This window comes from Eublepharis macularius, chromosome 6 (genome assembly GCF_028583425.1).
Source record: "Eublepharis macularius isolate TG4126 chromosome 6, MPM_Emac_v1.0, whole genome shotgun sequence".
Classification (NCBI taxonomy): domain Eukaryota; kingdom Metazoa; phylum Chordata; class Lepidosauria; order Squamata; family Eublepharidae; genus Eublepharis; species Eublepharis macularius.
This window is the reverse complement of record NC_072795.1, coordinates 60,229,514-60,256,652: the sequence shown is the minus strand read 5'-3', so window position 1 is coordinate 60,256,652 and position 27,139 is coordinate 60,229,514. Positions and strand designations below refer to the sequence as shown.

The 27,139-nt window shown below is 42.1% G+C and overlaps 2 protein-coding genes across 4 annotated transcripts in view; both read left to right on the top strand.

The window, feature by feature from the left end:
• The window catches only part of ESPNL (espin like), a 39,243-nt gene extending 37,014 nt beyond the window's left edge, over positions 1-2,229 (top strand). Inside the window, 1 exon segment of the mRNA XM_054983904.1 lies at positions 655-2,229. Within this exon segment, the coding sequence (XP_054839879.1) occupies positions 655-2,229 (1,575 nt within the window).
• Positions 2,230-5,215: 2,986 nt separating this feature from the next.
• On the top strand, positions 5,216-25,309 carry KLHL30 (kelch like family member 30). Of its 3 annotated transcripts, none has more exons than XM_054983342.1 (8): positions 5,216-5,328; positions 6,564-7,418; positions 9,063-9,231; positions 13,385-13,471; positions 13,811-13,966; positions 16,765-16,953; positions 19,344-19,489; positions 24,024-25,309. In XM_054983342.1, the coding sequence occupies exons 2-8, from the start codon at positions 6,645-6,647 to the stop codon at positions 24,270-24,272; spliced, it is 1,770 nt and encodes a 589-aa protein (XP_054839317.1). In that variant the 5' UTR covers positions 5,216-5,328; positions 6,564-6,644; the 3' UTR covers positions 24,273-25,309. The 3 variants fall into 3 exon arrangements, with proteins under 3 accessions (XP_054839317.1, XP_054839316.1, XP_054839318.1); XM_054983341.1 differs by having other exon boundaries at positions 16,759-16,953; XM_054983343.1 differs by lacking the exon at positions 19,344-19,489 and having other exon boundaries at positions 16,759-16,953; positions 24,024-24,134.
• The last annotated feature ends 1,830 nt before the right edge of the window (positions 25,310-27,139 follow it).

Sequence of the window (27,139 nt, the reverse complement as noted above, 5' to 3'; positions counted from 1 at the left end):
AGAGGACAGTGAAGCAAGCCAAGTTTCAGACAGGTCAAGTCATATGTATGGAAAGGGGAGGCTGCTGGGCCACAGAGCTCTGTGTTTGTGTAGTCTCTGTGCTTGTGTAGAGATGTTATGGTGGGGAGGGGCAGAGAAGGAAGAAATGACAGCAGCTAGCAGCATGGAGACATTGCCACCTGTTTCCTGACTCACTACCTCTTCCATGTCACCTGTCTGGAAGCAACCTTGCTTGATCTAATTGCACCATGTCATTGTAAACCACCACCACCACCCCACACACAAATGAAGCAATTAACTTATGCCATGCTGAGTTATACCCATGTGGCCTTATTCTCAAGTGGAAATCACACCACAGATTGCTTATATGAATTGGCTTTCCTGAAGACTAACATTTGATTAGTTTTGGAAGATACAGTTCCTCATATAGGCAGTGGAGATAAGGATATGTAGCCCTTTGACAAAGATAATTTTAGATGAGATGGTTGCTTCTGTCAGTTGAAGTTGATGGCACACAAAATCATGATGGTACATCATTTACAAGATTCTGCGATTCATTTGATTACTTTGTTGACAACTGATGTGGAGCATAATGGGGGAGAGTGCCTGAGTTTAGTTTGTGACAGTTCTCCCTTGCTTTCTTCCCCTACCCAGAACAAGGAAGGCTGTGCTCTGGAGCTAGATGACTGGCGGTATTCCCAAGCCCACAATGCCATCCTGGGCCCCTATGGGGAGCTGTTGACTGAGGATGACCTACTCTATTTAGAGAAGCAGATGGAAAAGCTGCAGATGAGGAAGAAATGCCAGGAGTATGAGAACGAGCTAGGACGCCTAACAGAGGAATTGCAGACAGTTCTCCCAGCTCCCATTGTTAATATCACAGTCAACAGTCAGCTTCTGCAGCAAGGGTCTGAGGAGGACAGCCAGCAGCTCCCTGCCTGGTGCAGCCACATGTCTGGAGTGGTGAAAAGCATGTCCCTGTTGCTTAACAACATCAGTGGAATGAAAAAAGAAGAGAATGAGAGATTAGTGCCAAAGGTACTTCCTAAGTCAAGAAAGACTGATATTATTTCAGGAGGGTCTGCCAAGAGAGAGATCCTGGAGTGTGGTGTCTCTGTAAGAAACCTAAGAGGTAGTTTTGAAAAACGAGCTCTCTTGGGACAGCACAAACCCTTTGAGCTCCAAGGAGTCAAGGCCATACCCTGGGAGCATGGGGCAGGCAAGGAGACAACTCCACAAACATTGTCTGATGTTTATGAGGGCAAGAAGAAATTGCTCTGCGAGGATCATGAGTTTGGAGACATGGAGAATGCCAGTGATTCTGGAATCAGCTGTGAGGAGGCCTCCTCTGATAGGACTAGATCTCTTGCATCCATAGCAGAGTCTAGCATGCTCCGAAAGGAACGTATTGTACTGCTTTTTTTAAGCCACTGGAAGAAATCTGCCTACACACCTTCCTTGAAGCTCATGGCTAGGAAGACTATAAAAGCCCCAAACCCTGGAAAGGTGGGGCTGGTAGAAGTTATGGCAGAGGTGAAGAAGCAGCTCCCTCCTATGCAGAAGCCTTTAGTGGAAATGAGCAAGCTTGGCCATTTAGTTCGACAGAGATGTGCTATCAAAAATCTAATTGGCCGCTGGAGAGACATAATCTCTCTTGTACCATCTCGGAAGATCACACGCATCAATTGCCAGCACACAGTCTATTCCCCAGAACAGTTTCTGCCATATGTGAATGGTGAGCCTGCTGATTACAATAGTTTAACTCTTGACCTGTTTATGCTGGGTTATTTCCACATCCTAGAGCTGGACCTTTCCCCTGAAGAACGGAAGAGAAGACATCTTCTTTGTTTTGAAGTCTTTGACCACTTGGGTAGGCATCCATGGGAAACAGTACGTGCTTTTCACAAAGCAGTGATCGATGAGGTAGCTGCAGGCAAAAGAAGCTGGAAAGATAGCTTGGAGGACATTAAGACAAGGTTTTTTGGTAACCCAATAAATAACATGGAACTCAAACCATCACCTGTGGAAACAAATTTGAAATCAACACCCAAATTTAGGGCCCAGAGTGTGGTTCTTGAGCAGGGAGATAGTGAACCACAAAAATGCTTTGAGCTAGGAATCTTCAGCAATGATGAAATCTGCAGGTACATTGACAGGAGTTTTGCCTTCTGGAAAGAAAAAGAAGCAGAGATGTTCAGTGTTGAGGGTTCATGCCCTCCGTTGCATTAGCAGTCTTTATTTGTGAATTGGAATCTTTGATCCAGAATGCACAGAGGAGCCTGCTGAAGGGTCTCCTACCACCTCAAAAAACTAATATGAAAGTCTACATGAAAAGACCAACAAATTTTGGCATTGTCCTGTGACATAGGATGATTTATTATTCCATGGGCACTGCATGGAATAAGCAGACACAGATTACTAATTGTGTAAGTAGTTAGAAATGCCTGCAAGAATCAAGAGCTTGGGGGCAAACTACATGTTACACTGCAGCCAGGGGGAATGAAGCCATGGTGGCCCCTTCCCCATTGCAAAATGTCCTAAGGAGAAGGGACAGGAGGGGAGAGAGTGCATAAATCTTCCTCTGCCAGTTGTTTTGCTCCTGAAATTTCCCTTTCCCAGGCTGTTTTATCCTTATCAGTGTCCCCAATCTGTGTTTACCTTGCAAATATGGGAATTAAACCCAATGGGAGTAAATGAGGATTTTCGGGAGAGGGGGGGAAATGGAAGAGTTAAGTATTTCTCCCCTCCTCACTCTTTATCCCTTCAGGGGGCAGAGAACAGCCATCAAGGATCCATTACATACAGCTGTAATATAACACGTACATTGCTTCTTGTAAGTAGGAAGAAGTCAGAGTACCCATGACATTAGCCAGTCTTTCCATATTATTTTTTCTATCCGTTTTTTCTAAATAGTGTGCTCTGAAATGGCCTGAAGATATACGTGTTTGTAGCTCATTAATTGCCCCCACAATCTTTGGCTCTGTCCTTGGTACATGCTGAGTCCCTTAGAGTACTATAGTGGGATTATACAAGTGAACAAGAATGAATGGACCTCATGTTACATTACTTGCATGCTCTGAATAGCTGGATGAATGTCTTTGTATACATGTACTTGTACTAAATGTTTCTTTTTGTAATCATATATTTTTAAAAGTTATACTTCTTTCAATTTTTAAATAATTTCAGGTTTTAATTTAAAAAAATTCTCTCAATACAAAAAGAATTCCACTGAAATTATTGGTAAGACAAATTATAGTTGTTTGATCATTAGTCAAAAAGCAATTTTATCTTAAGAATTTTTGCATTTTGCTTAACAATTCTGGTGACATTTATTTGTTACAGCAGTAGCTAAGAGGAGGAGTTGTGTGATCCAGGAGCCTCTGGTTCAAATGTCACCTATGCTATAAACCCATGAGAAATCCTAGGCAAATTGCTCTGTCAGCCTCTGATACCATCTCCAGTATGAAATAATAATACCAGCGCACCAAACTATTGTAAGGATTATTTATTTAATTTGATTCACTACCTTTCTGCAACTGCATTCAAGATGGTTTTCATTCACAATATCACCTGCAATATAATACATACTATGCAAAAGCAAACAAGGGACCAAAAAGGAAGAGGAAAACAAGTATATCCACACACTAACACTTGTGTGTTTGTGTGTGTGTCATCAAGTTGCAACCACAATGACTCCAACAAAGGGCTTTCAAGGCAAATGAGTAGAAGTGGTTTGCCATTGCCTTCCTTTGCAGAGCAACCTCAGTCTTCTTTGGTGTTCTACCGACTCTGCTTAGTTTCTGAGATATGGTAATACCATACTGTTCTACCACTTGTAAGTATTTGGTAAGAATTAGCTAGAATTATGTTTACCAACTGCCTGGGGTGTGTCCTTTCTCTTTAATAGAGTCTTAATAGCGTGTTATTTACCAGGTGATACTGTATACTTCACACATGAAAAACTTCAGCTGCCCCTTTCCACAAATTAAGTCACTGTTAAAGGGACAGGACATTTTTCTACAGGTCTGTTGGCAACCCTAGCTAGAACAGCCAGTTCAAGAGAAAGTTCTGGGAGGGGAGAAGCCAAATGGCAGATTGTCCCAGATAGGCTGATTATGACAAGAAAACACATGCTTTGAACACTTTGAAAATGAGTTGAGCATTGAACGTGTTATATACATGATGTGATATTGTTTGATATGTATGTGATTCTCACAGAAGAAAATCTTTTCCCCTTGATGACAAGAAACAAATTGGCTCTTCAGCCTTAACATCCTCTACTGTAAGGGTGGAAATACATGTTACCAAGTACCTAGGGACACTCAAGTGCAGGATTGTATGTTTAGTCCTCAGTTCACATGGAAAGCTGTAACAGATTTATAAGGGGTCCTCTGAAGACAATGGGTGGGTTTTTCATCTGAAAAAATTGGTTAGCCAATTTCTAATTCTCATTTTAGCTTTTAGATCAGGTGGCTGTTCTCATTATGTTAGCTTAAAGCATATGCATACACTTTTTCTGCATTTTAAAAGAAATCTAGAATATTATGATAGCAAATAAATTTTATCATATTTAAAGGGAATGAAAAACCTTACATACACATCTGACTTTCAGGAAAAGTAGCCCCCCTTTTTGCTACACTCTAATTTAAATGTTGATGATTGATCTAAACACAAACAATGTCAAACTAAATGTTACATACATCATTGAGAAATAATGAAATACATCAACAATACTTAGTGGTTTCTGTTTTTGTAACTGAGATGAGTCTGTACGTAGATGTTATTGTATTTATATCGCTGTGTTGCTAGAAGTTATGTCAATTGCCTTTTTAAACTTAAACAAGATTTAGCATATTTGTTCAATATAACCTGTGATTAACCTATTGAAATAAAACTTTAAAATCAGCAAAAGAAAGAAAGAAAAGAGACCTCTGTTTGGGCGGAGTTTTGATTTGTAAATCAGTGGGTGATTTTAAACTGGGATGACCCCAGCCTCTTGGCACCTTGCCCAACTGGAAGAGCGTGATCAATGAACCCCCCCCCCCTTCCAATGGGCACAGTCTTCCCGGGATCTCTTCCTGTGCTCTCCTTGGTGTGTTGCTTTAAGAGCAGGTGGCCTGGAGAGCGTAACTGTCAAAAAACTTCCCCAGCTCTTCCCCACCCTCATTGCAAGCTCCAGTCTAAATATACACACACTAGTTGTCTCCACTCTATATCTGCTAAACAAAACCCCTGTCCGAGTAACTCTCTTCTCTCAAGTAAAGACAAACTGCACCCCCAAACATTCCTCCTGGTCAAACTGACTGACTGGATTAAGAAATTAACAAGGTAGGAATTGAGGTTTGGTCTGTTGTGATTTCTGGGCAGGGCAGAGGGCACAGTAGGGGCTGAGAGGATTTGTGGGATGGGGGCTGTCAGGTCTGGAATAATGTACAGGCATAAGGAGGAGTGGCAATTGACAAGCCCTTGGTTGTAAAACAACTCAGTTACAGGCCTCTACAGAAAAAAAATACCAGGAAGATCTATAAATATAGTAGCAAGAGGTTACCGGGAGGAAAATTTCCTCGATAAACTTTCTGGATCAAAGGAGTAAATATAGCAACTAACTAAAATGAGGAAAGAACCACTAATGTTTCTCAAATATTGGTAGTGTTTTGCCATTTAATACAATGCTGGTGCCTACAGCACCATTTCAGAACACATTTCATAGAACATGGAGGATCAGACAGGGGAAAAAAGGGAAAGAAAAGAGTATCCTTCCAGTTTCCATATTTATGGTTTACAAATAATAATACTTATGTTAAAGAAGGAGGGCTGCAACAAACCATGCTGTTTTATTCTCAGACGTAGATGTAGAGCTGTCTGTATTCCACAATTCTGTGTAAATGCAAGGAAGTACAGTATTTATTTAGTATTAAGTGTAGAATTCTATATATTCCTGAGAAGTTCAGCTTTGCTTTTTTTAAAAAAGGCCATGAAACTGAGGTAGAAAATGTGGTGTTCTGCTGCTCCCAGGGTAAATGCACGTAGTTACATTTGAGATTCTGATAATTTCAGACAGAATTTTTGTTTCAGGGATAGTGATCTTGTCAGATCATGCCCCATTTATCCCAGAAAATACCTTATTGGTGATAAAACTATCAGGAAACTCATAACATTTGATACCCCATTATAGTCACTTGTGTCTTGGAAGGAGAGAGTACAGCTAGCATTAGAGATTTGGAGATGTCTGGAGCAGAGCTGGTTTATGCACAAACTAGGTAAACTACAGTTTATGGTCTCTGATTGAGAGATGCTGCTAAATAGAAAAAAAAATTACAAAAGTGGCTAAATTACCAATATTTTGGGTAATGCTATGGGGTTTTTTAAATTTGTCATAGCTTAAGACCTCAGCATGTCTTAATCCAGCCTTCATTAGGATCCATGAGCACATTTATTTGATGCAATCCCATTGATTCTGTGATATCACTAAGGACTGATTTCATTCTCAACCTCTTAACTAAGATAGGAGATTTCCTCTCTAAAACACAACATCTGTTCCCTCTCTTTTGCTTTCTGACTAGGATTGGGAAGAGGTTTCTGTTCATCTACGGTATCAAGAACATTTCTTGCAACAGGGGTAGCATTTTCTGGAGAACACCACCATGGTGAGGAATATTGATGACTTCAATTTTAGTCTTCCATCCCATCCTCAGTCTATTCTGGAAGGCTTACAGGCCCTGCGCTCCAATCCCAAACTCTCAGATGTCACCTTAATAGTTGGGGGACATGAATTCCCCTGCCACCGCAGCATGCTGGCTCTCTGCAGTCACTACTTCAATGCGATGTTTGCTGGTGACTTCCTGGAAAGCTTTTCAGCTCGTGTAGAGATACAAGATGTGGATCCTGTTATTATGGAGTCTTTGATTGACTTTGCTTACACAGGAAAGGTAACCATCAATCAGGGGAATGTGGAGGCCTTAATTCGAACATCCAACCAACTTCACTTCCCCATTATCCGGAAAGTCTGCAGCCGGTACCTGAGGCAGCAGATGGATGCAACCAACTGCTTGGGCATTTGTGAGTTTGGGGAAATGCATGGCTGCCCAGAAGTGTCATCCAAGGCTTGGTCATTTCTGCAGGAGAATTTTGAGCTTGTGTCTCAGCAGGAGGAGTTCCTTGAGTTATCCAAAGAGAGACTGGTCATCTACTTATCTAACAACCTACTCCAAGTGCAGGAAGAGCAGAGCCTGGTTGAGGCTGTGCTTCGGTGGGTGAAGTATGAAAAAACTGCTAGAGCCATGCATCTGCCAGAACTCCTTGACCTGGTACATCTAGTCACATTGCCAGATCAGTATCTGCAGAATCTCTTGTCAACAGAACCATTGATTCAGGAATCGGATGCTTGCAAGACCATTATCACCAAACATCGCAGCACGGTCAGTGCTTAGAGGTACCACAGTAGCCTCCTCTCCTTTCAATCCCAAGGCTAGAAAAGTGACCATATTGTTAAATGGCTACAGCAGTTTTCAGCAAGAGTTTCTCCCATTCTCTTTTACATATATCTGTGGAAAGAATTCCCAACATTCTATGGCTTGCAAGTGTAATGGTAACCCATATGCAACCATTTAGATGCCTGGCTATTGGTCTGAACTAAAGAGTCCCTGAATTTGTGTTGGCAAGGAAGTGGCATGCCTGCTTTGAGTCTAAAATAAATGATCTTAATCATTTGGCCAGGGCCTCTCACTTTTGGTATGGTCAGGGATGCCCTATACTTTCCCTATCCAATTCACCTGTTTCTGCTCCTCCATCCTCCACCTTCCCATTTCTATATTACCTTAGGCCAAGCAAGGATGAGGCCAGACCTACTTTTTCAAACATGATCATGTTGGTCCTGTGGAAGTGGAGACCACTAGATTTTAGGCAGTTTGGATAAATTGGATTCACTAGACCCCCCCCCCCCCCCGATTAAAACTTTGTCTCTTGCAGCCTGATTCAGAATCTGCTGTATTCAGGTCAATGGAAGGGAGGAAAAGAAAGAGCAGCAGGTGTTCTAAAGATCTTTGTTTATATACGGTTAATACTATAAACTGTCTTGTATCATTCTTAAAGGCAAGAGAGAGTTTTCAAAGGTGTCGGGATTTGTTTTGGCTTCTCCTGGGCCTTCTTCACAACAGCTGTGGTGTTTATTTCTTTTGTATTTACTTTAATAAAGTGACTTTGGCAAATTCTGTTTCCAAATACAACTTGACAGATTATTTTTCCTCAACAGTTCCAAGCATGGCACTTTATCCTCACCCTAAGCCATTCAATGGGTGAAGGTAATAGATATGCCCTTATGGAGAGACTAATGTGGTGCTCAGTCACATGACTGCTTTTCTGATTTGTTTCCCAAACCAGCTGCAGCAAGTTGAAATCTGAAGTGGAATATCAATGCCTGAGGGGCTTCCTTGAGGGCCATTTTTACTATAAAAGCTGTCTGCCAGCCCACCCCCATGGAGAAATGGTTTGATCTTCATGAGCAGGCACTGGGTGCGGGCTAACCTTTCATCTTCTTCTGTATGTGGAGAAAGGAGAGAGCTTTTTCCTGTACTCAGTTCCATCCCAGATAGCAGCTTGTTTACTGTGTCCCAAAGAACACAATGGGAGCTTCAGAGAATGATGCCATCTTGCTTTTTACAGACCTGTCCTGAATTTTATGTTTGGTCATGCCTGTGACATTGCTACAGGCAACAGTCTCTCTCAACAGGACATTTTAAACATATACTTTTAGCTTTTACATTTAAAAGAAGTGGTCCAGGTGTAACCAAATCAGTGTATCTAAGTAAAACGGAGATTAAAAGAACTATGTAGCTCCTGGGCGGAAGGGAAGGAGAAAGATATATTAGACAGAGTGGTTGATAGAGGAGGGAAGCCAGTGGGCCACTCGAGCATTAGACTCCCTGCCTTCTCGCGCATGCTGAATTTATACATTACTGAATTATATCATACAAGATCAATGTACTGTATATAAACTGGTGAGGGTAAGGCAGATGAGGGAGAACATGTTCTGAACTTTGTGACATTCTTTCCTCTTTTCTAAGGTGGAGAACAGGCCATTTGTCCAGCAGAGACTTAAGGCCCTTCCACAAAAGCTTGAGGAGGTACTGGTAGTGGTAGGTGGTAGAGCCCTGGAAGAGAACGAAGAAGAGGATGGAGAGGCACAACCACCACCAATATCCAGGAACTTTGCCTTTTTTAACACAAAGACAAGTAAGTTCCTGGCTCAAATTATACCAAAACTGCTGCTTGTGCATACAGGGATTATTAATTTAAGGGAAACAAGCAGGAGTCATGTGGCACCTTTAAGTCTAACAGATCTGTAGGCTAGCAACCCTACCTTAACCATTCTTGCCCCATTAGAGAATATCTGCAGTTTTTGACAAGTACTAGCTTGCTGAAACTTCTTTCAGCTTCTTCCTCAGTGACTGGTGATCTGTAGGGCTATACATACTTCATTGAAAATTTGGAGCCACAGACTCCAAAGAGATCTTGGGGTAAGAGATCTTGAGGTAAGAGTGGACTGTAAACTAAATATGAGCAGTCAGTGTGATGCGGTGGCAAAAAAGGCCAATTCAATCTTGGGTTGTATCAAAGGGGCCATAGCATCGAAATCGCAGGAGGTCATAGCCCCTCTCTATACTGCCTTTGTAAGGCCGCACCAGGAGTATTGTGTGCAGTTCTGGAGGCCTCACTTCAAAAAGGATGTGGACAAAATCGAGAGGGTGCGGAGGAGAGCAATGAGGATGATCAGGGGTCTGGAGACTGAGCCCTACGGGGAAAGGCTGAGGGCCTTGGGAATGTTTAGTTTGGAGAAGAGGAGATTGAGGGGGGACATGATTGCTCTTTTTAAGTATTTGAAAGGCTGTCATTTGGAGGAGGGCAGGGAGCTGTTATAGTTGGCAGCAGAGGGTAGGACCCAAAACAATGGGCTTAAATTACATGCAGAAAGGTACTGGCTGGATATTAGGAAGAACTTTTTCATGGTCAGAGTAGTTCAAAAGTGGAACCAGCTGCCTAGGGAGGTGGTGAGCTCCCCTTCACTGGCAGTTTTCAAGAAGAGGCTGGATGAATATTTGTCAGAGATGCTTTAGGCTGATCCTGCACTGGGCAGGGGGTTGGACTAGGTCTGTATGGCCCCTTCCAATTCTGTAATTCTATGATTCTATGACTCCATCTCCATATTGAAATAATTTTCATCTTGATTTTATTCACCTGCTTCATTAAGTACTGTAGTGTTATCAGATTGCAGAAAGGCTTTGGCTGATTTGAGAAACTTGAGCAGAGATTGGTTTCCTTTAGCTTCTTTTTATTCCCTTTATTTTACCACCTCAAATTTCTGTCTGCCTGATTTGTATTTATAGCCACTACCAGACATGGCAGCATGGACCATGTGTGTTTGTGACTCTGAGTGAATTAGGCACTTAAATATAACCCTACAATCAGGGTTACCAGTCCCTCACTGGGGGCAAGGGCCTGATTCAGCCCCAAATGGGCCAAAATTGGCCTGCTGAAGAGAGTGGAGCGCTCCCAGGGGCAGCACGATGCCCTGCATGATGGCATCACTTTCTGGAAGTGACATCATCACACGGTCTGGGGGCGCGGATTAGGGTTGCCATCCCTCTGCCCAGGGCGGGGATCCCCCGATCCCACCCTTTCCCTCTGTGCCCACTCACCTGGGTGTGTGTGTGTGGGGGGGTGCACGTGGCATGCCCCCATTGGGGGGCACACTCCCGTGCCATGAGAGCGAGCAGCGGCAGCAGAGAGAGAGCAGGCGGAGGTGGCAAGAGGAGGCCGCTCTCACCTCCGCGGCTGCTGCAACCTGTTCCCTTGCTGCAACCTCCACTGCTACCACCCCTGTGATCATGCATGTTCAGAGCAAAAACAACAACAACAACATTTGAAAGGGAGGCAAGTGATAGTGATGAAAGTGCCCAACTTCCCCTCCAAACCCACGTTTTAGAGGAACTGCTGAGGCTGCCTGCGACCACAAAGTGCAAGGTAAGCACTTTTGGGGAGTGTGTGTGGATGCTGAGTTTTCATAGTGACTCTGCATGCAATAAGTGAGACAAGAATGGGAAAGATCGACTGTGTGGAAATGGCCGGAATCTTTTTCTGGAGGCCCATCATAGCTGGCAGCACTGTGGTTTCCGGAATGTTTCCTATCTAGTATTAATTAAAGAATTGCTTAGTTTCAGGTTGCTGCTTCATGAACTTTTACAAGTATATCCTGGGGAAATACACATCTCTTGTCCTTCTTATGGTGCATATAAATGATTACCAAAACCTTCAGAAACAAAAGAAAGAACAAAAAGAAACTGGATGTTAATAAAAACATTTTTTAAACTGCAGTTCCATAGTTTCTAAAAATTATGTTGGTGCTTGCAACCTTCTTTATAGGAGCGTTAAGACTAGAGGGTTTGCTCCAAACTACTCCTAGCATTTTTAATGAATTTCCTCTGAAATCTATAGTAAAATCTCCTTTACCCTCTCCAGAACTGGCTCATTGTTAATTAATTAATTAGATGTGTTGATTGCCCAGTTGTGTTTGAGCTTCCCTTGCACTGTGCCTTATATATGGAGTGAAACACAAGTATATAACTTTACCATTTAGATCTACCATAACAAAATATCTTGTATCATAGAAACCTAGTTTGTGAAACAGACACACTAATGCAGGCAGAAGCAACCGTGCCTTGGACTTCAGCCTAGAATGGTGCAGTCACTGGCAAACAAGGGATTTCAAGATGATGTAATTGCTCTGTGTCTCCTTGGCCTTTCTCACTGCTGAGCAGCTGCATTCATCTCAGACTGACTTTGACACAGGAAGCTGTTATGCTGGTCTGCAAACAGATTGCACTAGGAAAAAAAGTGTTCTTGAGGAAAGGATGGAAGCATGAGAGAGACCTTCTGTAGCCTGAGCATAACGTGAGCATTTTGAACGTAGAAGACAAAAACTCAAGTGTCAGTAAGTCCCCTCAATGTCCCTAATTTCCCTCTTGGGAAGACTTACTGCCATGGAATGTAATTGATTTATTACCTCTTGTGTTTTGGCTCCCTGGCAGCAATCTGAAACCTGATTCTTTTTTTGCCTGCCAGAAGATTCTCCATATATTGGCATGACAAAGTCTTAAAATTATTACCTGAACAATTTACTTTCTTCCTCTTTTTTATTTTGAAATATCAAGCCTGATAAAGAGTTCTGGTGGACTTAAAAGCTTGCACACTATTGATCCTAATAAAAGTTATTGATCGGGTTGATCCTAATAAAAGTTATTGCATGGATTGTGTTCAGGTGATCATCTTCTGCCTTGACAATTTCAGCCTTCATCTCTCTTCTGTTCTTCAGGAGTCTCACCTCTGTCCAAAACTCCATTGCCAAAACCATTCACTTTTTCATTGCTCAGTCCATCTGACATCCTTCATTAGATCCATTCACTGACTTTCTTCTGTCTTATATATTCAACCACAACTCCTTGCCTTACCTGTCAAGCTCTTCATGGCTTTGCCTATCTGGTCTTCCATCCATTCTTTTTTGCTGTATGGCTGCCTTTGGCTCCACTTCTGCTCTGCCGCCTTCTACTCCTCAGAGGTCTTTTGCTCTCTCTCATGACTCTAACCTCCCTTCCCTGCTGCCCCCTATCCATCGGACTTCATGCTTGAATGTTAGTGTAGTATTATCTCTCTTTCCTCCCAAATCCCTCTTGAAAATTGAGTTTTTTGGTTTAACCGTTTGACACTCAGCTGTAACCAAGACTTAATTCCCTTTCTCAAAACTGTAATCAATATTTAGATACATTTATCTGCATTTTCTCATGTTTTATCACTTGCTACCCTCTCCCTTTTTTCTCCATTGGTGAAATTGTAAGTTCCTTGAGATTATTGATCTGCCTAGTTTTGCTTATGATACTTGGTAAGGTTTAATATGCACTGATAGGGTGGTATAAATATTAGAAACCATTTGAGGATGTGGGTGCTTCCAGTAGGTATTGTAGTGTGCGCTAAAGTGACATTTTCCTGGGCTCTGAATTTTACATATAGCAAGTATAATTAAAGTTGGCCACTGCTAGGCTGGAAAGGGAGGGTAGCATATGGGTGCATGAAAGGAAGGCTCTTTATTCAAGACCAGTTCCACAACTCTAGCTCACATCCACAGTGTGGGATGAATCCTTGCAGTGGCGCGTAGGTCATGGCTCCTGGTGAGTGAGAAAAGCAGGCAGGCAGAGACAGGGATAGAGTATTTAGAAATGCTGTGCAGAGTTCGAAGAAAATATTGTTCCTGTCAAGTAATAAAATCCCAGGGAGAATACAGTGCTTAGTGGCTTTAACTATTTGGTCTTTCTTACACTTGCTTTTCCCGTTTCAGAAGAATGGATTGCTCTTCCTGATTTTCCAGATTACAATAAATGGGGTTTTTCTATGATTGCACTAAATAACAAAGTTTACATCACAGGTAAGTGGTACTCTTTTTTTTGATAACAGGACTTGTCTCATACATTAATTTTCTGGTGGGTCTCTGGGGTATTTGTTTTTCTGCTTTTCAGATATTAAAAAGAAAAATTAAGTTATGGTAATCAGAGCATAGTCAGCTAAAAATGGTAAATGAAACCAAATGCTACCATATTTTCCAACATATATGGACTTCTAATTATGCAAATTTTAGAACGCTTGCAGAAATCTAGGACCAGTCAGTGAAAACAATGGAGGTGAATAGGTGTTTATTCTGTGCTTTAAATTGGTGTAATGAAACAACTACTAGCCTTGTGTGTGTGATCGATATTTCTTTTTTCAGGTGGCTCAAGGGGTTCACAGAATGACACGTGGTCTACAACCCAGTCATGGTGCTTCTGCTTCAAGAAAGGTGCCTGGAAGCCCATTGCTCCAATGCTAAAGCCTCGCACAAACCATGCTACTGCTGTTCTCAATGGAGAGATCTATGCAATCGGTGGTAAGAAATAGGATCTGTACGGTGGGACAGCCTCACTCTTTAGGCAAGACATCAGCGGCATGAATGATCACTCACCTGGTCCATATAAAATGGACCACCTGCACTGCCCAGAAATGACTCCTCCAGAAATCAGAAGTGGCTGGAGGCAGGAGGCACCTGGAGATATGTGGGCAATCCCTGAGGAAAGGTAGAAAGACATGCTACTGGATGCATAAATGAGGAATGTGATGATGAAGAGAGCTGCTTCTGCCATGGTTATACAGGCTGCTGAAGATGCTATATATTCAGTACCCCCTCCCCCATCAGCCTTCTATCCAAGGGTTAGAGAGAGGGAGAAAGATTTGTGAATGTGCAGCTATCCGAGATGAAGAGTAGATTGCTACAGTAGGAGACTCACAGTGTAATCTTAAGCAGAGTTTTACATCCTTCGAGGCCATTGAAGTCAATGGGCTTAGAAGGGTCTAACTGCATAGAATTGTACTGCTGATGTGTATCCTTTAATAAGCTTTTTGTACTTTGAGCTCCTAAATATTCTCCTATCCAAGCAGTATATGAATAATAATACTTAGCTTTCACGCTGTTACAGCATCATGTGAGACCATTTTTGTGTGCTCCATGAAATGCTGCAGCTCCTAGTGTCAGCCTATGTAGAATAGCTGAGATAAACAAATACCCTATGCATATCAGGGCCATGTGAAACATATTGGCCACTTATACATGGCCTGTTTGCCCTGGGATGGATATTGTTGGGCAGTGGGTTTTTTCCAGATTCCCTGTAGCATTGCATTGCTTTCATGTGGTGTTTCCCCTGTCTTTTCTATGATCTTACCCAAATCTGCTTTACTGTGATGTTTGGGAAAGAATACAGCAAAGCTGGGATGGCTGCCATGTAGGCTGGAGAATCCTACTTTCCCTGATCCTGCCCATATCAGCACCATTTTCTCTGCCCCAGGCCCCGTGATTAGGCTTGCCATCCCCTGCCCCCACGCACCTGGTCAGCAGGAGGAAAAGCATGCACAAGCTCATGTGCTCCCCCATCATGCCAGCAGCAGAGGAGCTACAGGGTGAACTGAAGCCCAGTTCAGTAAAATCACCTCCAAATGGGAGATTTTTACTGAACTGGGCTTCTGCACGTCTCACAGCTTCTCTGTCACACTGGAAAATTATGTCCTTTTCTGGCACAATAGGGGAGTGTGGGAGCACCTGCACACAGAGGTAAGTACCCTGCTGCCCCCAGTCCCCTGCATACCTGAGGCCCCTGGCAGTGGTGGTCACTCCCCCCGCCACCAAGAGTCTTTCTGAAGTGTTTTTTTTTAAACAAGTTATTGACATATTGATATCATATATCTAATTCTCAACCAGGCCACAGAGTGTGGATTAATAGATTTGCAAAATGAAGCTATGGACAGATATGGCTAGGTTGCCAGGTCCTCTGGGTTCCAACTCAGGGGACAGGGGGTGTCTTGAGGGGGTGTACTTGGGGGGGGTCTCATTCTGGACCCTTTGTTGTTGTGCCAGGAATGACGTCATTCCCAGTGCAACAACAAAGGGAAGCTCATCCCTGCACAGGACATTGAAGAGTCTGGAGCCCACAGGAGCGTGCTCCAGAGCTCCCAGGCTTGTTATCCACACCGGGGGACTGGGAACCTTAGTGATTTCTCTATAAAACTGAAGAAAGTCTCAAGTTTGCAGAAAAAGCTGAAATCTAAAAAAAAATACATTGGTGGATTAACCCCCTCCCCAATAACCTCTAGCTTTAAAAAAAGAATGCTCATTGAGCTCTCAGTTGCCATCTTGGAGGTTGCTAGGCAACCACAATATTGCTGAGCCTTCCAAATGTTAGTTTCTGTAAATCGAAGCCATGGAGGGAGTGCAGGGGTGGAATTAGAAGCAAAATGAACCCAGGAATGGTTCCTGTTTCCCTCCCCTTTCATGTCTGCCGATGGAGGAGGGTTTGCCAGGGAAGGCCCAGTGGTGACCACTGGAGACTCACTACCCACACTACTTGGTCCAGTGGACACCACACAACAGGACCTGGCCCAGTGGCTACTGTGCTACAGGGTCAGTAGAGTTGCCAGCCAAGTACTGACAATCGGCAGGAGTATTTGGCAGGGGGTAGAAACTTGGGAAGCTATGTTGCAACGTCACTTCCAGTGAAGTATCTGGAAGTGATGCCACAACTTTCTAAGAATTCCCCAATCTCTATAGCAGAACCATAGATATGTGGGGAATTCTTAAAGCATTGTGACATCATTTCTGGATACAACAGGTGCAACATTTATCCTCCCCCCCTCATTTTTGCTCCTTTAGATCTAAGAGCCCCAGTGGGATTTGAAGACTGGGGGCGGGATATTACCTACTGCCCCAGGCAGATGACATCTATAGGGCCCATCCCGGCCATCTACATTGCAGAGGTCACAGAGACTTTTCCTGGGGGTAAGGCTGTCAGATGGAGGGAAAGAGGGAATGCTGAAGAGAGGAGAGCAGATGAAGGTAGTTGGTGGTGGGTGGGAAGAAGAGAAAGATGCAGGGAAAGGGGAGAGGCTATGGGGGCTGCCAGGGAAGGGAAAGAGAAAATGGTGGAATGGAATACAGGTGAAATTAGATCCCCCCAACAAGTCGTTGTGGGTCCTCCACTTGTATCAATATAATTCTTTGTCTGTATATCAGTTACTGATTTTACAAAGAAAGAAAAAATGGCTGCCTTGGGGAGGGGGGCATGGTAAATGTGAGGAAACTTGTTTGCTGTACCAAGACAAACTCCTATTCTCTTTTTTAATTTTCCATCTGAGCTACAGGTACCACTGTGGACATTGTGGAGGTGGAATGCTACGATCCATATAATGACAGCTGGTGTTTTGTCAGCCCTGCCCTGAAGTATGTCAGCAACTTTGCCATAGCTGGATGTCTTGGGAAGCTGTACCTGATAGGCTCTTGTGCTGTCAAATACAATGCATTAACTCTGCAGTGTTACAACCCGGCCATAGGTAAGAATGAATAGAGGGGCCTTGCCTAAAAGGCTTTGTTGAAAGTAGCCAAGCCTCGGCTGACTGAGCAGCTGTGGAAAGGGGCAGTTCTTTCTGTTGAGCAAAGCTGAAACAGGTCTCTTGAGGAAACAGAGGCTGTTCAGGTGGCTGCGGGTGGTGGAGCTGGAGGGGTGTGTGTTGGTGCATGAGAGTGGAGAAGGGAAGACCGTGGAAGGGTTTGGAAGGCAAAGGTACATTGTTGGGGCACCATCCGTTGAAAAGCAAGCCAGTGAGAACCACTGCTACCGTTTACAGGAAAACCCCATCCTTGGGTTTGTTTCTTGACCAAATTAAAGTGTTATGGATGAAATTCTGGGAACCAGCTTTTAGATCGGAATTAGGCATTGCTCTGAATTGCCTGCCTGTGACCTGCTTTGCATGTTTAGACTCTATTGTATTGGCATGGCTTTTAATTTTATTTGTGATGTGTAAGGTGTAAAAATTACGAGGTGAAGTGAGAAGGAGTTTATAGTGTGTGACTTCTTGCAGCGGCACACAGCACAGGAGTTTCTTCTAGATAGCATTAGAAATTGTTTCTGTACTTCGGACTATCTCCTTCCTTATTTTAGCTCTCAAGTTTCCTCTCAATGTTTGTTTAGCCAGTTGCCTATACCTACACATCAACATGATGTCATCATGTAACAACAAAGATTTGAGAAACTCTCATCTAACATCAATTTGCTCCTTGTAGTCAGTGAAGATTTTAAGTGCTGTGTGTGTGTGTGACTCATGTTCAGATTGTCTGGGAAACTTTGGATAGTAGTCATGGGATAGCTGCTTGCTATTTGGTAAACTGCAGCTCTGCCTATTTTCATCTCATGTGATGCTATATAGGAGGAATGGTATTCATCACATCAGCATGCCATTTAGAACCTCCCAGTCTCGCTGTGGTGCATTCCACAACTGATCATTCTTCAGGACTGCATCTCTGGCTCTTTACATTTGAGTTCACTCAGTACCTGTTAGCTACCATTCTCTTTTCTGTTCTCATCAATGGAAAAACCTAAATTAGACTTAGGGATATATAATCTGCTTTTTGTATTGATTTGTAATATGACAAAGGCAGTGGTGGTAACAAAAATGATGCAACAAACAAAGTACCAGCAATAGCTACCTGTATGGAGAACACATAGCTCATGTCCTGACTCATTGCCAGAGCAGGATATCCTTTGAAAAATGGCTGGATTCCAGCTGCAGACAGCATGCAGTGAGGTGAACATGTTTATAAAATTATACATGGAGTGGAGAAACAAGATAAACAGAATTTTTTCTCCCTATCTCATAATACAAAAACTCAGGGGATGTTTATGAGCAGTAGATTCAGAATAGACAAAGCAAGTACTACATTACTCAGTGAGTAATTGAATTGTGAAATTCACTGCCGCTGGACATAGATGCCACAAGAATAGATGGCTTTCAAAGGAGATTAGATGGATTACTACAAGAGAGTTCCATCAATGGTTACTAGCCATGATGACTAAAGGGAACCTCCAATTCAGAGGCAATGGACCTTTGAATACCAGTGCTAGGAGGCAGCATGAGGAGAAGACCTTGGCCTCTAGGTCTTTTTCATTGGCCCACCAGAGCAACTGGTTTGGCCATTGTATGAAACAGGATACCAGACTAGATGGTCCACACCACTCATCTGATCCAGCAGGGCTCTTCTTAGGGTCATGTGAAGACTTCACAAATCCTACTGCAGGAGTACCATTTTGAGCACAGTCAGAAGGCAGTGCACAGAACGAATAACAGTGTTTATTTAGTGTTTATTTTTCTTTGGTTGATGAGAAATTCATATTTGGGGTTGTTCCTTCTTTGACCCAAATAGATCACTTGCATACTATTTTGAACAAACTAGGGGAAGATGTTGTGTTAAAATGACCCCCGTATGTAGGTCATAGAAGGCTGGCGTGCTATAATCAACATATCCTGATCTCACCGAGGCTGAATTTACATGTATACAAATCTATTGATATATTGGGACATGACCAGAAAACCTTCAAATAGCTCCATAAAAGAAGTGTCCAGTGGCACCTTAAAGATCAACAGAATTAATTGGATCGCATCTGGGGAAGTGAGCTTATGTTGGAATGAACGTTGTTAGTCTTTAAGGTGCCATTGGACTCCTGTTTTATTTTGCTGCTAGAGACTAACACAGCTATCTATCTAGAACTGCCTTCAAAGAACTGTGATTGAAAATCCCTTCTAAACGGTCACCCCAAATCCTTCTCCATTTCCTATGAAATTCTTCTGCCATTCTAATCAGAAATCTTTTAAATATGTGACAATGTCCCCCTTTCTTAAATATGTTGAGGCTTTTAATGAAAATGGTGGACTTTTTTTTTAAACAGATGTCTGGAGTGTCATTGCCTCCCCTTTTATCCCAAAATACCTCTCTGCTCCCTGCTGTGTCGCTTTGCATGGAGTCATCTATCTTATTGGAGACAACACAAAGAAAGTCTATGTGTATGATCCAGATGCTAACATATGGCAGAAGGTAGGCAAGAGTGGGTAAGCTAGAAATGACTTGAAGCAAAAATAGAGGGGTGCAGGGTCAGACTGGGACTGGAGTGACAGGGGTTCAGGTCTCTGGTCAACCATGAAACTCACTGGATGTCTTTGAGCCAATCATGATATCTTGGCCTAACCCAAACAATTTTATTCTGCTTCTCCATAACTTGAAGTGGCTTACACAAAAATAAAAGTACTTCAATGTACTAGAAGAGTAAATATTAAAGCAAATTAACAATTGAGTACAAAACAATGAAAACAGTTAAAAGGCGGCGGGGGGGGGGGGCACACCATGTACATTGCCCTGAGTTCATTGGTTAAAAGGCAGCATAAAATGTAATCAAATGTACAACTTTGGCTTTACCAAAATTTACATTTCCAAGTAGAAGAGAATTACTACACAACTCTGTGGCCTATATCCCATAGGATGATTGTAGAGGGGTGAAAAACCTAATCTCTCCTCTTTTCTATTATACTTCTTAAGAAAAGTAACAAAACGTAATATAGCCTTTGGTCACCAAAGCAGTCTTTAGTGGACAGACCAATTATCATGTTCGAGGATGGCAGGGAGCCCATTCCATCATGAGGACATCTCAAGCAGCAGCACAACACAACCCTGCTCCCCTGGCCCTCTTGGCTTTAGCAACGATGTATGTAATGTTGTTGGAGAGTTGGGTTACGCAGCATCATTCTCAAATCTTGCTGCAGCTGTTCATATGGCGTCAGTGCTCAGCTGACCGTGTAGCATCCACTCCAATCTTCAGGACAGGTGCAGAGTGAGTCCTGCCAGTCTCTCCATCTCCATTTATTTATGACTAATGGTCAGGGTACTGTCAGTTTCCGACCATCCATTGGACATACTTTTGACAGTGGTCTCTCACACTTTCATTGTTACTTCTAATCTTTTAAATGCTTTCTCAGCAAGGAAATGGGGGGGGGGGGGGTTTAACCTGGAAATGCAGTTGGAAAGTGGCTGTAGCTCAGTTATAGTACATGTGCCCCATATGCAGGTCTCAGCTTCAACCTCAGGCAAATGATGGGAAAGAGTTTTCTCCACCTGAGACCCTGGAGAACTACTGAGTTAGATGGATCATTTATGCTTGTATTTGGATTTCTGCTATCCATAGCATATTGTATTGTTTATTAAGTGTCCCGCCCATTAATCATATTAACCTACACAGTGTAATCCACTTTGAGTCAGTGAGAAAGGTAGACTATAAATAACATAAATTTTAAAAAGACCTTTTCCTGCCCAAGTTCACTCACTGCTATTTTCACTTCATTCTCTAGGAGAGGTAATAGGGGCTGTACAGGGTCCTGTAACTGTATATGTTATTGTACATAATGGTTGGTAGGCAGGTATGTAAAGGAGAGACCTTGACTTTGACAGTTCTTGGGGCTATACCAGTGGAAGTAAGTCTTTTTAGCAAGTGTGCCATACCCCAAGGCAGTGTACACTACAGTGTACCTGTAGTGTGCTCTGCAGTACACATCAATGCCTTTGTTTGCCTCTAGTCTACTAAGCTGGCAATCAGACAGCAGTATAGTTATACAAAATCAACCTGGGGTGCAGGGTGCAGTGCTTCAATGCCACCTGTCCCTATCCACCTATCTCACAGATAGCTACTGCAGTACCATTTGGTGGTATATGCAACAGGGTAACCGGCACTCGGGCTACACTTCGCATTTGAACATGGGTTTATGAAAGTGGCAGCTTAGCCTACAAACAATTCTTTCTGATTTGCTCAGCTTAATAGATAGAAGACACTGCTGTTGTAGTTTCCTGTATGATAAGCCCAGGCTTCTTGTTTTGTTTCCCTACTCTGAATATAAAAAGTTTTAGCCTAACAATGGTGCTCTGCTAAGGCAGTTGAGTGCACTGTCGCAGTACCACTGCTAGGATTCACAAAAGCACTTCTACTGCTCTTTGCAGCATGGTACCATACCAGGGCCCTTGAACATCTATCTATTGCTGGTTCTTACAACAATGCTATGTATAAAAGCTATTTTTGCAGAAAGCTGGTTCATAAAACAAGACTGCTAATAATTGTGTTGCTTTAATGCAACACATTTTTCTGCTTGCATTCACTGTGATTCATGCATCAACTCAGCTGAAGTTCTGCCAAATATGGGATAGAACATATAAGAACTGCGCTCAGTTATTAAATATTTCAGTCCCGCTGAAAGTTTTGCTTTGATTCTTTGTAAGTAAACTTCAAATCTTCTAGAGAGTGATGTAGTCACAAGGGAAAAACTACCCAAGAATACTCCAGGTTATTTCCCAATACACGCAATGCAGGGCTGTGTGAGAGTTGCTCTACATGAGGCTTACATGTGAAGAACATGTGTGGGGAGATACAATGTTAGTTAGGGAAGGGTAGTTTAAAAAGGCAGAGCCAGCAACAGGGCAGAGGCTTTGCTATACACTGGAGCTGTGTGAAGGGTCTGTGAAATGCCAGAAAGGAAACTTCAGCCCATTATAACCTCCCCAGGTCCAAGCTGATCTCTGGAAGGCAGCTCCAGTCCATTTCCATCCCTGGCTGCTCTCTGGCTGGGATCCCACACAGTTTTAGACTGGAGAGGTGAAATTGACAGAGCCTTCCCAGAGGCGAAGATGAAATTAACAAATCCTCTGAGGAGGGATCTGCACTGGCTCTGTCTTCCCAAACTTCACTTTCCAGCTAACATTGTGTCTCCCTACACTTGATGAAAATGCTTCAAGGCATCTGCTATAGAGTGCGAATGAGCAAAAGCCAAGTACTCCCCCCCCACACACACACTTCATGCAACATGGATACTTTGCTGCCTCTTGTACCTAATTGTCGGAATGGCTGCTGTTCCTATTTTTAACAGTTATATACCCAAATGCAAATCTTCTAGAAACTGGGTTTGAACTACAATGAAATTTTTGTTCCAATGATCAATTTAAAAGTAGAGCTATGAGCTGGACAACATTATCTTTCCCACAGCAGAGTGGGGATGCAACCCCCTGCCCAGATCCTAGTTCGACACTCTAACCACTACTCCACAGTGGCTCTCAAGGTAATAGCAAGTATATACTTGCAAAGGCCCTCTCTTCCAATCTGAGGGTGGTTCAAGGGTGTAGGAAAACTCTCATGCCTCACTGTTCTCTCACATATCTGGCCTTCTCTGCTGAAATGGTGGCTGCCAGTATAAGTAGATTTCACATCCCATGTAGTAAGAAAGACAAGTAAAAAGGTCCATTTTCAGACATTTGCGATAAACAGATTATCTAGAACCAGATGTGTACCATATCCAGTTTTCTATATCTTAAGGAAGAACCTTACAACAAATAAGTCACGGGCCAAAGAACTTGATTAAAGTTATGTCTTTCAGCCACTAGATGGCAGCATCTAATTTTTACAGCAGGCAGATGAGGGGTTACAGAAGGTTTTACAGCAAGCCTATTTATTATCACTGAACAGGTATAAATAATATGGTGCCATTGACTGCATCATCTGCAATTGCTACTATTGTACATATAAAATCTACTATAATCCAAATGGCATGCCACAGTAAGATCATACATAACCAAATAGGAATGATTTATTTATTAATTAAATAATTTTTTTATATTCCACCTTTCCTTGGGGCTCATGATGGCTTATAAACCATAATTTTAAATATCTTATTTTGAAACCAACAAAATAAATCCCCAAATACCGCCCCCCACACACACACTTAAGAGAGATCTGCTGTTTATATCCCATTAAAAGCTCTGGCAGATAAAATGGCCTTCTAAAAGTTTGTAAAGACTGTCCCCCCTCCCTTACCTCCTCAGGGAGCTTATTTTCATAGTGGGAGCTATAATGGAGAAGGCATGGACTCTGGCTAATGCTAGGTGGGCAACCTTAAGTGGGACCAGTAGGTGGGAAACTGAGGACCATTGTTGGCAAACAGAGAGCAGAACCACAAGTGACAAAAGGCACAGATTGGACACTTGTCTGCTTCCCTCAAGTTTTGATGGGAAATGTAGGCATCCTAGTCTTGCAGCTTGGCTCTCTGACTGCTGTCCAATGGACTTTTCAACTGTCACTTGTCCAACATTCCGCCAAGCTGCCTACATTTCCCATCAAAACTTGAGGGAAGCAGACAAGTGTCCAACCTGTGCCTTTTGTCACTTGTGGTTCTGCTCAGAGATATGTGAGAAGAAGTGGCCCTAGGCTCCTAGCCTATGACGGGCTTTAAAGGTCATAACCAGCACGTTGAATTGAATTCAGAAACAAACTGGCAGCTAGTGTAGCTGTTTTTAAGATAGGCAAGATATGTTCTCATTGGCTAGCCCCTAAAAGTAATTGGGCTACCATGTCCTGAACCAGCTGAAGTTTTGGGGTTTTCTTCCAGGGTAGGCATAGAATGTGTTACAGTAGTCCAACTGTGAAGTTACAAAAGTTTGGATAAGCATGGCCAGATCAGCTGAGACTAAGAAAGGTGAGAGTTGGCAAGCCAAATGCAGATGATAGAAGACGCTCTTGACGATGTCACATTTTTATTGGCAGGTACAACAGCTCCACACCTTGCATGAAAATGGAGGGATGGTGTCTCTTGGAGGTAAACTGTTTGTTACAGGTGGACACTGGAAAGGTATGGATGGTGACTATCGTGTGGAGATGGAAATTTATGACTGTGCCAAGGATATCTGGACAAGAGAAGGCTCCCTCCCATGTTTATGGCTCTACCACAGTTCCTCTTCTATTTTCATAGACACTTCAAAGTGGAGAGAACTTTTCTTGGGAAACCAAGTGTGACATGAGAATATGGAACAAGGCCTCAGAGGGCAGCTTCTCCTATGAAAAAGAACAGACCACTTTTCAGTATCATGTTTTTACATTTTCTTTTACATTCACCTTTTTGTTTTCCTACTACAGCCCTTTCTGAGTTGAACCAATTTGCCCAAAGATTAATATAAATAACGTTAGTCACAGCTGGTGCATTAAAAAACTAGTGGTAATTGTAGATGAAGATTTATAAAGCTGTTGAGAAGAGGGGGTAGGAGTGTGGTTAAAACCATAATCTTACAATCAGCATATGGTCAAAGCAAAACATTTGTATTAATGCTAGACTACTAATGGTAAAGCAATACCAGTCCTACATGTCACTTGCAGCCATTGTCTTCACTCAAGAGAATATTTACTAACACGGATAGTATAACATGTGATGCCCTGTAAATGTCTTCCATTTCTAAAATTGTACAATGTACCTTTCCAAAAAAATGCCACAGCTAAAATAGGTGAGCTCTCTCCACAAAACTCAGTAAGAACCTGATGCTTATTGTGAAAACGATGCTCACATAGATGAGTTCCATGGGGAAAGTGAATAGTGCTTAAGCATATTGATTTCAGTAGGTTTAAGGGTGATTAATTCTGTGTTGAATAGTGGCTGGACCCTGAAAAGTGCCAAATATAACATGGGCCAACCCCAAGTCAAAACCAGAAGTTTTGCAGTGCAAACTGGAGGTCATAGTGAGTAATTTGATGGGTGCATTAGTGATAAACTTGTCTGGGAAAGCTATTTCTCTGGTTAATCTGAAATTCCCATGTTATGAATATTTCTGTTCTTCGTTAAGTAAATTTCTGCTTGATTTAATTATCTTGTATATTAAATTATATTAAATCTGCCTTTGAAATGTAGATTGACATATTTGATATCCTTCGTGTTGGTCATCATTAGTCATAATTAATCACTATAATCGAGAAATCTGAGAATAACCCCATCATTTATCATGTAATGCTTTTAACTGCAGTTGGTATTTGTTCAAATAATTGTATTTTTAATGCTAGAAGTCCCTTTCCACCCTCATGAATGTTATATATAAATAAACATTTTTTACTGATTCGTGATGTCACAACTTGCATTACATGTATTTTTTTTCTTGGTAGAATTTATTTTAGGAAGGTATTATGTCTTCAGGAATAAATAAATATAGCAGATTCTGGGTTCAGACATCATTAGCTAAAATTAGCCTCCTTAATCTCATCCATTCAAAGTACTTGCAAGCTTAGCTTTTTAACAACCTGCAGTAGAGTTGCTGAAAGTTCCAGGGCTGCCGAGAGCTCCAGTGGGCTCCTGGACAAAGATTCCATCTCCCACCCCCCCCCATATGACCCTGATCCAGACCACTTATCATAAAGCAATTACTTGGGGCTTATTATTACCATTAATAGAACAGGAGGTATTCAATAGGTAAGAAACATTAAAGGGAAAGGGACAAGAAAGAACAGATTTTACTTATGCTTTGCATATTGATATAGGATATATGCAAAAAAATCAATCAAAAAATCACTTTCAAAAAACAATCACTGGCACAGGTGAACATTAAAGGAGAAGAGATAGACTGGAAGAAAACTAGCTGATAATGCTTTGAGAGCTTTTTAGCTAGCTAGTTCAATGACATTATCGAGTGGAGTTTGGGGGTAAGCTGTCTCTGCTGCCAAGGTTACCAGAACTGACAGGTGACTTTGGCTCACTGAGGATCTCAGGCAGTTGCCTGGAAGTAAACCCCATTGAATAAAATTTATTGCACACATTGTGAACAATGAAATAAACTTGCACATGAGAATCTGTTTCATTTCTTTCATTTTTATTAATTCAAATTGAACTCTTTCATTATTGGATTGGTTCATATGGTTTTGTTTCATTATTGTTTGTTATAGATTTATAGATTATACAACTGTGGGAGGAACTGAAAAGGACAGGATCAGACTTCTGAATGAATCTGATAAACAGAGAATGGATTTGAGATCAGCAGGAGGATATTCAAGAAATACAAATGTCCATTCCATGTTGGTCAAATTACAAACTGAAAAAGAAAGGGAATTGTCTAGCTTCACACATAATCTAGACTGTTGATTCTAGGAAGGACTGCACTAGTAATTTATTTGGAAAGCTCTTAGTAAACCCTTATGTTGAGTGGTGCTCTCTACCAAGTCCCTAGAATGCTACTATGCTTCATACCATACTTTCAAAAACTTGAATCTTCCTGAGTTTACCATCTATTTATCTAATAAGATTTCCAGGGGTTTTCCCCCTCAGACAAGATAAAATTCCTTTATTTATATTATCTTTAAAACAAATATTTCAGCTACACCTCTGTTATTACATATAGAGAATGGAGTGTAACATACAAAGACACACCTAGCTGAGGTGGACTTCTGGTCCAGATCTGGTTCTCCTGGTATTAGCCAATACTGGGTACAGAACAACTACCACAGGCAGTCTTTACTTTGCTGTTATAGATGCTACAATCCAGCACTTGAACCTAGCTGTGGATTGTAGAATTCAATAGTCCAGGCTGCTTGCATTAGACCATGGCAATAAGCCTCTTCAATGTATGGCACCCAAATGGTCCTTTTTGAAGTGGAAGAGCTGCTTCAAAAGTTACAGGGAAAAAAACAGTATGTAAAGCCTATGAAAGTTACCAATTGTGGTTTACAGAGGCATATTTGCCACATGTTTTGACAGAGGAGAATGCCCTTCAAACATTAAAAAAGACAGTCAACTCATAGTAGAATACTGGGGCTCTTCCCACCCACCCCATGAAATAGCCAAGTTCATTTATTTATACCCCACCTTTCTTCCTAATGAGGACCTAAAGTGGGTTACATTGTTCTTCCCT

Bases quoted from the DNA above. Each gene is read 5' to 3' on its own strand.
- KLHL30 (XM_054983341.1), top strand. From the start codon at position 6,645: ATGGTGAGGAATATTGATGACTTCAATTTTAGTCTTCCATCCCATCCT. The intron at 7,419-9,062 runs GTCAGTGCTTAG...CTCTTTTCTAAG, and splicing joins TCACCAAACATCGCAGCACG to GTGGAGAACAGGCCATTTGT. The intron at 19,490-24,023 runs GTAGGCAAGAGT...TTTTATTGGCAG, and splicing joins ATGCTAACATATGGCAGAAG to GTACAACAGCTCCACACCTT.